The following is a 12,500-nucleotide window of genomic DNA, read 5'->3' as shown; positions in this document are numbered from 1 at the left end:
CCTAAACAGCTGTTGCGTTGATATTGCGTAGCAGTGATTGGTTAGTTAGCGAATGGGGGCGGGGCTGTCATAGAATAATATTGGTCCCGCAGCCAGGAATACCATCCACCATTGTTGTAGCCAGCAAGCTAAGCTATCAATATTAGCTAAATAATTAGCGTCATAGCTGGCCTTTTTCTGAAAACCCAAGCACATATTGTTCCATAGCATACGCCTTCAGTTGATCATGACAAATCCTCTCTTACCTTGACGATTAAAAAGCCTCCATAATTTAGTAAATAAAGCTGTAGCCAGCCAGCTAGCATTGATGCTATACAAAATGCTATCCACATTAGCTACATAGCTAACCAACTAAATACAATGGTATCCTGAGGTAACGTTAAATACAACGTTTGCTAGTCGAAATGACTGGACACACACAGGGACAAGTTAAACATCAATCAATTAATTTATTCCAACAGGTAGTTTGAGCTGCATGTCAGCCGAGGTCTTTCTCTCCTCTCCATTGGAAACTAATGACGTTACGGTAACGTTAGCTCGAAAAGCACAGAAACGGGCGACAGAAGTTAAGCTGCTAGCAACAGACACTATAACACTTCCGGTCGGGGGATTTCAAAATAAAAGAGCAACGTCTAAAAGCACTAGGGATGGGTACCTTTCACATTTGAACCGATACCGGTACCGGTACCTGTGAATCGATACCGGTACCCAACAGTACCTTTTTTCGGTACTTTAGTCTCAAGAAATTTAATTTACCTACCTCAGTCGTAAAAAAAAAATCCAAACTTCAAATAACTACAATTTAGACAGTTTTCGGCTTGTCATTGCTCCGACTGCTTTGTTGTTGAATCAAGTCAAATCCTAGGTAAGCATATATTGTGCGTGTGAACGTTGACATGAAAAGAAAAAAGTTAAAAAAAAAAAAAACATATTTTTTTTATTTTTTTTTTGTTTCTCACTTGATTCGATACTCGGTAGTACCGACGTGTTTCGGTTCGGTACCTCAAAAGTACCGAATTCGGTACCCATCCCTAAAAAGCACCGGAAATACGTTTATTTTGTACATTATCTAACGTTAACACGAACCTAAACTAACTTTAGTTAAACTAACTTTGCGCGTCGATGTTGCAGAAGCATAAAGGCAGAGTGTCTGCAACACCGTTGCTTTGTCGATGTTGTGGTGCAGTTGCTTTGAAGTTGCTGTAGCATGTAGAGGCCTTAACGAACGAAGGTTCGAACATTCAAACATTTGGGCTCAGCCCTAGTGTGTGTCCGTGTGGTTGGGCTCAGCCCTAGTGTGTGTCCGTGTGGTTGGGCTCAGCCCTAGTGTGTGTCCGTGTGGTTGGGTTAGGGTTAGGTTAGGGTCAGCCCTAGTGTGTGTCCGTGTGGTAGGGTTAGGGTTAGGGTGTGTCAGCCCTAGTGTGTGTCCGTGTGGTAGGGTTAGGGTTAGGGTTAGGGTCAGCCCTAGTGTGTGTCCGTGTGGTAGGGTTAGGGTTAGGGTGTGTCAGCCCTAGTGTGTGTCCGTGTGGTAGGGTTAGGGTTAGGGTGTGTCAGCCCTAGTGTGTGTCCGTGTGGTTGGGTTAGGGTTAGGTTAGGGTCAGCCCTAGTGTGTGTCCGTGTGGTAGGGCTCAGCCCTAGTGTGTGTCCGTGTGGTTGGGTTAGGGTTAGGTTAGGGTCAGCCCTAGTGTGTGTCCGTGTGGTAGGGTTAGGGTTAGGGTGTGTCAGCCCTAGTGTGTGTCCGTGTGGTAGGGTTAGGGTTAGGGTCAGCCCTAGTGTGTGTCCGTGTGGTAGGGTTAGGGTTAGGGTTAGGGTCAGCCCTAGTGTGTGTCCGTGTGGTAGGGTTAGGGTTAGGGTTAGGGTCAGCCCTAGTGTGTGTCCGTGTGGTAGGGTTAGGGTTAGGGTTTGGGTTAGGGTTAGGGTTGGGCTCAGCCCTAGTGTGTGTCCGTGTGGTTGGGGTTAGGGTTAGGGTTAGGGTTGGGCTCAGCCCTAGTGTTTGTCCGTGTGGTTGTGTGATACAGTAGACCAGGGGTCGGCAACCTGCGGCTCTTTAGCCAATCGATGGATGGATATCGATGTCATACTGCGACACTGAAATGAAAAAATATTTCATCAACTAAAATATACAGTACGTCACACCCCGCGCCTCTCCCTGCCGTCTGCAAGTGGCTAATCTTGAGTTTCCGACCCCCCAGTAAGCTAACCATGGATAAATCCAGAAAAAGGAAAGTCTGAGGAAAATAGAGGGTTTAATTCAGCGTGGACAGATTCATTTGCTTTCACGACTAACGATGCAGGCTTACCTGTATGCCTGATATGTGGTGCGAAATTTGCGAACAACGAAAAATGTACTTTTTATTTTATAGATTTTCCACAAATAAGGGAAGGCCTCAAATAGAGCTGCATAGTTCAGGGTTTTATTTCAAAGTAGGTCTACAGATGCCAGTGTTTTTCTCCTTTTCTGTGTTTTATTTCAAAGTAGGTCTACACATGGTAGTCTTTTTTCAAAGTGGACTACTTTTTATTTTATAACTGTTCCACAAATAAGGGAAACACTCAAATATACCTGAATAGTTCAGGGTTTTATAAAAAAATATATTTGTTGCTTTATAATTCCATTAATGCAACAAACTGTGTGCTATAAGTATAAAGTATAATAAATCGCAAATTACTTTGGGTATGCAATTGTCAGGCGTTTTATGCTAAATGTGGGGTATGCTTGGGGATATATAAAACGTTATACACTGTGTTATCTTCATTTTAAGGGTAAATAGGTTGTGCGGCTCCCTGAGCATTTTATTTTGTGGGAGGGGGGAAAAGTGGCTCTTTTGATAGTAAAGGTTGCTGACCCCTGCAGTAGACCTAGGATTCTTTCCACTCCCAAACCTTATTAGCAAAAACAAATCTTCCATCCGCGTGGATCTTGTGCAAACAAACGTGGTTCTACTCTTCTCAGAACTCTCACACGTTCGCGCTTGGTCGCCGTCCCGTGAGGGAAGTCTGTCTGCATGAGGGACAGAAAACCTCCCGAGTCGTCACTTTTCACACAATTCCTGTAAACTCCATGGTCAGAACCCCCCCCCCCCCCCACAGGGTTCCCACTGAGATATTGCTAAATGAAATTCAAGGACTTTAAAGTACTTTTCCAAGCACTATTTTTCATTTTAAAAATGGCATTTAAAAGGATCCAATTCACTTTTAAATGCGGTTTATTTTTTATTGGAAAAAAATCGGATCCAATATTTATGGCTTTCCGAATTAGTTACACTTTAGATTAAAAAAAAACGATTTCTTGATTCAGAACTATTTTATCATGGATGAACAAAACTTTCAATGCGAATGGTTGATTTGAATTCCAATGACTTTTTAAGCACCTTGTTCAAAAATGTGCTGTTTTCAAGGAATTCCAGGCCTCTGCTTTTTTTTGGGTAAAAAATCTAGCACTTTAAGCACTTCAAGGACCTTGTGCGAACCCTGTGAGTAACTCACGTAAACCAGCGGAGGAGGATATGCAGGATAAAAAAAAAAAAGGAGAAGATGATCACAAAAGGACGTTTATTTCCTTTCTTTCCAGGGAGGATGCTGTTGGAACAGGCTGCGGGAGGCTCTGAGCAACAGGGTGCGTCTCTCTGTCAGACAGTCTTGCTACCGAGACATCAAAGATGAGGGAGGGATGAATGCCTGTCTTTATAACCCCCAGGGGAAGGGGATTATGAACCCAATATCTCTCGTCTTCATAACCCTCTGGATGATGAGATAATAAACACCATGATCTCCCGTCTTTATAGCCCCCAGGAGAATCAGATAACAAACCCAATATATCCTGTCTTTATAACCCCCAGGAGAATGGGATAATAAACTAAATATTATCCTGTCTTTATAACCCCCCAGGAGAATCGGATAATAAACACAATATCTCCCAGAGGCAGGAGGACAATACACACAAAAACTTAATGAAGAACGCAGAACTCAAATTCCTCGAAAGCAATATAACTACACAGTCCATCACTACAATTGAACCAGACGCACACGCCAACACACACAAGATGTCAGGGTTTCCCCCAGTGTATTACAAGCCCAGTGCACCGCTGAGCCTGACTATGCTGCAGCTACTCTGTCCCTCTGTCTTCTTCTGTCTCGCTTGCTACCCTCCTCCCCCCATCAGCTTTGCCATAATACACAGATCTCTCCCTCTCTCTCTCTCCAGAGCCTGCAGAATAATAAAGGACCCTCACCACCCCAACAATAGCCTGTTCAAGCTGCTGCGGTCAGGCAAGCGCCTCCACATACTACATGCAGCAAGAACAGAGAGACCCGACTCAGCTTCTTCCCCCAGGCCATCAGAACACTGACTGAAACACGGATATCTCCACACACAAGCACACATGAACACACACACACATCCTCACTTGCACTCTCTCACACACAAACACACTACTGGTCACTGTAAACATAAAAAAATTCACTTTAAAAAACAAAAACATAACTGTATATTGTATAGTATTGTATATAGGACTCATTACCTTAGCATAGCATAGTATTGTATTTTATCTTAGTACTTTTTATCATGTCTATTTTATTATCTATTCTATTTTATTATTTGTATTTTTTGCACAATCATTTCACTACATGTCTCGTGTATGTATGCGACATCTCACTCTCTCCCTCTCTCCCTCCCCCCACAACCACACATTCAATTTCAAAATGTTTTGTGACGAGCTATTTCGATGAAATTAAACTGCCGAAACGAAACACGGTTTCACCTACACTCTCTTATGCTTTAGACATAATGAATAGCACTACGATTGCACAATTCTTAACTCTTTGACTGCCAAGCATCTCGATTGCCAGCTTGATAGTCATTTCCGCGGTCGTTTCACTATGTTTGCGAAGCTGTGTGTGTGGTCTGTTTTATAGCTGTGGAGACATGGTGTGGCTCATTTTAACAGACATTACTTGTAGTGCAACATGGGAAAATCGTTTGTTTCTACACGCTGTACAGGGGAGGAAATTAGGCCACTTTACTGGCCAATTGCGAGTATTTTTTACGTTTGGCGAGTAATTCATGAAGAGCACTCGCCAGTCTGGCGAGTACTAGTAATTACAAAACAAAACAAAAAAATCATTCTGCAATCTGCTGATTCGCTCACTGGCACAAGCCTTACTCTGACTCCCCCCTTGATTCCTCCCATTTGCGCCTCATAATAATCCAACCATAACCAATGAACATCATCGTTGTACAGATGCGCTCTAAGCTCCTCCAATGAACACTCATTTTCTAGAAGATGCCGCCCATCTAGGGGAAGTGGACAGATCACTGCGCGCGGACCTACAGACTCCTGCCACCGGCTTGACAACGTAGACAAACTTTGACAAAAACACATCAGTGGATGAAAATAATTGCATGTAGAGTCGTCGCTTTCGGATATCAGTGCGGTCTGACATGGGGGCGAACAACAGCACTCGACACGTCTCCTTCGAGTCGGATGAGAATGACAAGTCAACCAGCATTAGCCGGCTAGCTACCTAGCATGTAACAAGCTACCATAACGCGCGTTCAACATAGTGGACTATACTGAGCGGCTTTGCTTAAATGCAGCCGAGTGACATTTTATTATTACCGGGTTTCCCCCCATATCACCACTCGCCCATATGCCCTTCACAACGGTGATGTTGTCATACTTGGCATTCAGAATACACCTGCTGAACCCCTAGCGTTGTCGATTCGGTTCCAATGTATTGTCATCTTACAGCACAAGTACAGTACAACCAAAATACATTTGGCATACAACCAGAGTGCAAATGTAACAAGTCAAGTTCAAGTTGTTTTATTTAGCTATTACATTACAGTGAAATGCTTGGTTCTTTCACTGCCCAACTCAGTCCAACCTAAACCAGCCCAACCCAGTATAACCTAGACCAGCCCAACCCAGCATCTTTCACTGCCCAGTTCAGCCCAACCCAGTCCAGAATAGTTCCCTCTTTCATGTTAATATGTGATATCCTAATATTTTGAAGAGTAGAGACAGTGTGATTAATACATGTTCTATGCTAATATTGTGGAGAGTAGAGACACTTATTCATGTTTTATGCTAATAAATATTTTAACGAGTAGAGACACGGTGTGATTATTACTATGATTGAAAATCAATTTAGACGAAGACATACAAAGAAGTAATTATCACAATTAGCGATTTTATTTTTGGCTGGTAAAGAAATCAGTTTGGCTGGTAAAAAAAATCCTCTACTCGCCAGTTGGCTGGTAAGCCAAAAAGTTAGTTTCCTCCCCTAACGCTGTAGTTTGTAGTTTATTACACGCTAAACATCGCACATTTCCAAGAAAATCCAGTATTTTTTCATAGATCGCGAGATAAAGCGTGTTATATGCAATAAGCCCAAACCGTTCTGGTTGATCCCCTGAAGTTATCTGCCAGTGCAGACTGTGGGTGCAGCCAAAAACAGCTTGGAATCTGGAACTGCAGAAAATGCTGCTCTAGTTTCTCAAGTTTCTTTATTAGTTGTCATACAGAAGTACAGAATACTTTTATTTTATATTTAATTTTTTTTCCCCTCCTTTTTCCTCCGATTTTCTCCCATCCCAATGTTAGTCGTTATGCCAATTCCCAATCCCCTTCCTGGTCGCTGCGCACTTACCCCCCACAGTCGGTCTGGGAGAGTGGAGGCTATCACGTGCTTCCTCCGACACACGTCTAGCCAATCAACCGCTTCTTTTCACCTGGCAGCGCGGACTCTCACTGAGAGGGCGTAGCGTGTGGAAGGATCACACTATCCCACTCAGGTCCTATCCGCGCTTAGCAGGCGCCCGACCGAACTGTAGGAGTCGCTGTTTACAACGACCCGGACCCACCCCGCCAGCTTCTCCCACCCTCTAATACTGCCAATTGTATTAGTGTGAACGGCCAGCCAAGCTGGTGACAACCCCGGAGCTGTGAGCTGGATTCGAACAGTCGAATCCAGCATTTCCGGGGTTGGTGACAAACGCAATCTCCGTTACGCCACCTGACCGCCCCCTAGTACACACATGTTGATTTGTATCCTTAAGTCATTGCTAGGTAAGCTGCCCTTATATATCTCCAGACTTCTGTCCTTTTATACTTGCTTTTTTAATACCAGACGAGCAGCAAATGGGATGCTGTTAAATGTTCCTTTGGTGCAGTCAGAGCTTGGTAAAGCTGCATTCTCCCACTATGCTCCCTTTTTATGGAATACGCTGCAAGTAAAACTTTGTCTAGAGGCACTTCCTACTGTGAATGCTTTTAAAGGTATGCTACGATTAGCCCTTTATGAAACATGTAACTGTTTTACCTGATGCTATTGTTGATGTGATTATGCTCCTTGCCACTGCACAAATGACCCTCTGTATTTATATTTGAATTGTATGTTTTTTGTTTAATGCCCTGTTTTATGTTGAAACTTGTTGTGTGCTGTGTTGGTCAGGACTCTCTGGAAGAAGAGATCTTGTATCTCAATGGGACATTCCTGGATAAATAAAGGATAAATAAAAATAAATAGTACAGAATACTTTTATATAAAATGCTTCTTTCTGTTTTGCTCCAGAGATTGTGCTAGATAAAAATAGATAAGTATAAAAAGTATAGTAAGTATAAAATAGAAGTAAAGTACGTAGACAAAAGTGTTCAATATATACATACCGGTATATACAATGTACAATGCAGAGTAGAAAAGTAACTGAGTTACAATACAATATACTATATACTATACAGTACAATGCAGAAATGGGATGAGGTACAATTTAGGTACAATTTACAGTAAGGTGTAATGAGGTATGGGTTGTAGTGCAAATTCTTTGCCAATAAATATAAAGTGTGTTTAGGTGTTCTAAAGTGGGTAAAGTGGGTGCTGCAGTGAGTTGTTTGTTTAAAGTGAGTGTGTGCGTGTGGATGTGTGTGCTGTGAGTGCATTTGATGGTTGTTAGTTACATAGTGTTATTGTCATTTAGCATTCTGAGAGTACTTGATTAGAGTACTTGATTAGAAATACAAAACAACTAATTTTTTTGAAAAAGAACGTACAGATGTGTTCCATAGACTCACAGGAATTGTGTAAAATTGCCCAAATAGTGAAAGAAATAGTAAGATAGTTCCCCTTTAACTTAAAACTGTGATCATGTTTGCCGAGCATGTTTTTCGTCCGGTGAAACACAGAACTGTGATCGTTAGAAAAACACGTTTCAGATTCGGTAAAATAGACATAGAATGTACCTTACAGTACCTTAGCCAGAAGGTATTCCAAGAAGAATAATTCCAAGTGATCGCATCGCCATCGCAATTACCAGTGTATATGTCTATACACGTTTCGATGGTCAAATACGCTTAGGCAACGGAATTTCGAGGCGATCAATGTGAATTTCTGTTCCAGCAGGAGGAGGGGCCACTACCAAGGAAAAGAAAAAGTGAGGCTGTGTATCAACCCCAAGCCATTGCAGTTCAGACACGGACGATACCGCCACCTGGTTATAGTCGATCGGCATTGCAATTCAAACATATACAAACGAGCCAGGGACAGCTAGAATGATCCGGATGATGATTTAGAACGGGGATCAGAGGAAAACGATCAAAGGATCAAAACCCGAGATATCTCGGGTCTGGCCATTAATGAGTTAAGGACAATCAATCATGAAGGTCAAAGCGGCCAGCGTACAACATAACATTCACTGGCAATTTCAGGGCCCTATATAATCTGTGTTATTATTAACTTTTTTTTTCAATGCTCAATTCTATAATTTCATCACAGAAACTATAAGCTCTTAGATCCGGCCGCCCGTCAGAAGACACTTGCCAACAGTTGTCCTGGAGACCGGGGACATGCATGGTTACAGTCTGCTGCACAAACCCAACCGGGGACATGCATGGTTACAGTCTGCTGCACAAACCCTTGGCGAGCCACAGGGGACGGATTCCCAACGTCCCAAATATTTTTATCATGATTTCGGTCTCAGTTTATAGTTCATGTTTTATATAATATTGACATATGATTTAGATTGTATTTGATTTTATTACGGATCCCCATTAGCTGGTGCCATAGCAACCAACTCATCTTCCTGGGGTCCACACAAAAACAAAAAACAAAAACATACAAAAACAATTATTATTGCAAAACAAAATTATTAAAAGTCAGTACTCAACACACAATGCATAATGAAACTAACAATTATGGCTAAAATTACATGCAAGCACAGAAACAGAAAACAAAAAATACTTTACAGTGTAAATACAATTTAAGATTATTTTTTTAAGTGAATCTACTGTAAATGCCGCACGTTGCAGCTCTACCGAGGTGCTTGGATGAAATAACGCTTCAGAGGTCACTTTGTTGAAAAAATTTAGGAGCACACAAAGAAATTTAGGAGCACAGTGAAAACATTTCAAGTAACAGAGTTTATTAACTTAACAAACTATTTATTACATGCATATTATACTGTGCGTGTGTGTGCATACTAAGGGACAAACATCTGTTCATTCTGTTACAGCTGCTGAGCTATATACTATAGCTAATGTCCATCAATATCTTCCTTTTGAATTAAATGTAAACCATATTGATCAATTTGTTTACACTGCCTGTGTTGTCTTTTACTACCTGTATACTGTGTTGTTTTACTACCTGTACCCCTCCCCCCCATGCTGCTATGATGCCTGAATTTCCCCAAGGGGATCAATAAAGGAATATCTTATCTTATCTTATCTTAAATAGGATCAGGAGATGAAAAGCTTGCAGAGTTTTCCTTACACAGAGAGAGAGAGAGAGAGAGAGAGAGAGAGAGAGAGAGAGAGAGAGAGAGATTTTTTAAAACACATTTTAGACCATTGCTTGCAGAGTTTTCCTTACACATAAAAACAGCGTGACTCGTGAGATCACAGAGCTGTCAAACGCAGGGCTGAATAGCTAGATGTCATAGCTTCTAAAATTGAAGGTCCGCACTGCTCTGTGTATATTATGAAATGACAATTGCGCTTTGACACACCCACTACCCAAAACCATTACTCGCACACTGTGCTCTTAAATGATTTTTCCGGTTCGCACAAATCTATTTTTAGGGGCAAATTCGAGTGAAATGCTCGCACTCATTCATCCAGTCGCTTACTCACGGTCAGCCACTACGCCCCTTGTGGCAGTTCATGGGTAACGCACTTTGTGTAAGAACAGTTAGGTTTGCACTTATGACATTTTACATTTACTTTTAGTAATTTCTGTAAAGTTCTGTACAACAAGTCAGCAGGAAGGGTACAACTCTGGCAGCCAAGGGTCAGTAAGATTGTTCGTCAAACAGTGCTGAGACTTGAGTGCTACAGACTTGAGTGCTGAGACTTGAGTGCTACAGACTTGAGTGCTACAGACTTGAGTGCTACAGACTTGAGTGCTACAGACTTGAGTGCTACAGACTTGAGTGCTGAGACTTGAGTGCTACAGACTTGAGTGCTACAGACTTGAGTGCTACAGACTTGAGTGCTGAGACTTGAGTGCTACAGACTTGAGTGCTGAGACTTGAGTGCTACAGACTTGAGTGCTGAGACTTGAGTGCTACAGACTTGAGTGCATACAGTAGCAGTACTTAGACTTGAGTGCTACAGACTTGAGTGCTGAGACTTGAGTGCTACAGACTTGAGTGCATACAGTAGCAGTACTTAGACTTGAGTGCTACAGACTTGAGTGCATACAGTAGCAGTACTTAGACTTGAGTGCTACAGACTTGAGTGCTGAGACTTGAGTGCTACAGACTTGAGTGCTACAGACTTGAGTGCTACAGACTTGAGTGCTGAGACTTGAGTGCTACAGACTTGAGTGCTACAGACTTGAGTGCTACAGACTTGAGTGCTACAGACTTGAGTGCAGACAGTAGCAGTACTTGAACCACTCCGTCAGGAGTCAGTCACTTCTAGATGCTTGGTACACTGTGTGTCCTCATTTTCAATACATTTTAACATTAACATTTTGTTTCCCCACTGCCCTATGTAAAAACATTAGTACAGTTAACAATGAGTTGTATATATATAAACTCAGGTGCTATGCAGGTGCTACTGCACGAGTCTTATCTAGTTGTATATATATATATATATATATATATATATATATACAACATGTAGCGGTCAACATGCAGGTTTACCTGAACTTGAGGTCGTGGACGTAGCTGCTGCCCAGCTTCTCCCTGATGGTGTTCTTGGTCTCCTCCAGGAGGCTCTTGATGGCCGAGTCGCCCACGGCCAGCGCCACGATGCGCCCGGCGGGCAGCGACCTCAGCAGCTCGCTGAGCCGCCGGCTGTCGTTGCGGGAGTCGTGCGTGTCGTAGCGCTCGCTGACCAGCCGCGCGCCCGTGTCCTGGTCCACCACGCGCAGGTTAATGCCGCGGCTGAAGTTCTTCTGGAAGGCGTAGCCGCCGGCAGCCAGGCCAGAGGTGGGGACGCCGCGGGTCAGCAGGGACCAGGACACCCGCTCCGTGCCGTGGAGCTCCAGCGTCCCGCCGCCCAGCACCCCGATGAACTTGCGTCCCATGCCCGGGACACCGGGCACCGCCCAGTCATCGGACCGGCCCACCAGAGTGATGGTGGCCCGGGAGCGGTAGCGGCATTTGGGGGCCCCGATGTGCAGGGAGCCTCCGTCCTGGATCAGGATGTGACGCGTCCTCAGCGTGATGACCTGGGAGCCGCGGGGACTGTCGGCGAACACCACCACCGCTGAGGAGAGAGGGAGGGGGGATTATAGACCTCCTGAAGGAAACAGTACATCCGTCTATCTTTAGTACTGGCTCACTAATGACAGAGAGATTTGTGTTTTATTGTATTATTATAAATGATAAATTAACTAGAATGGCATTCAGATGAATGCAACGTCCAGACTACAGCACCTGCATGGAATTATTTAATTTTAAGGAGGTAATACCAACTAAAAGTGTCATTTTAAATAGTACACATGAAGGCTCTACCTCCTGACTGGATGAAACAGTACATGAAGGCTCTACTGTACCCCCTGACTGGATGAAACAGTACATGAAGGCTCTACTGTACCCCCTGACTGGATGAAAGAGTACATGAAGGCTCTACCCCCTGACTGGATGAAACAGTACATGAAGGCTCTACCTCCTGACTGGATGAAACAGTACATGAAGGCTCTACCTCCTGACTGGATGAAACAGTACATGAAGGCTCTACCTCCTGACTGGATGAAACAGTACATGAAGGCTCTACTGTACCCCCTGACTGGATGAAACAGTACATGAAGGCTCTACCTCCTGACTGGATGAAACAGTACATGAAGGCTCTACCCCCTGACTGGATGAAACAGTACATGAAGGCTCTACCTCCTGACTGGATGAAACAGTACATGAAGGCTCTACCCCCTGACTGGATGAAACAGTACATGAAGGCTCTACTGTACCCCCTGACTGGATGAAACAGTACATGAAGGCTCTACCTCCTGACTGGATGAAAGAGTACATGAAGGCTCTACCCCCTGACTGGATGAAACAG

At 43.4% G+C, this 12,500-nt stretch overlaps 1 protein-coding gene across 1 annotated transcript in view; it reads right to left on the bottom strand.

Moving 5' to 3' along the window:
* LOC311235737 (cell surface hyaluronidase-like) overlaps positions 1-12,500 on the bottom strand; it is a gene marked incomplete at its 3' end in the record, with an annotated part of 70,593 nt that overhangs the window by 20,050 nt on the left and 38,043 nt on the right. Inside the window, exon 4 of the mRNA XM_084323203.1 lies at positions 11,141-11,708. Coding sequence (XP_084179329.1) covers positions 11,141-11,708 — 568 coding nt within the window. The remainder of the gene's footprint in view (positions 1-11,140; positions 11,709-12,500) is intronic.

This window comes from Notolepis coatsorum (genome assembly GCF_963971535.1).
Source record: "Notolepis coatsorum genome assembly, chromosome: 10".
Lineage (NCBI taxonomy): Eukaryota > Metazoa > Chordata > Actinopteri > Aulopiformes > Paralepididae > Notolepis > Notolepis coatsorum.
The sequence above is the reverse complement of the archived record's forward strand: the minus strand, read 5'-3'. Positions and strand labels throughout refer to the sequence as shown.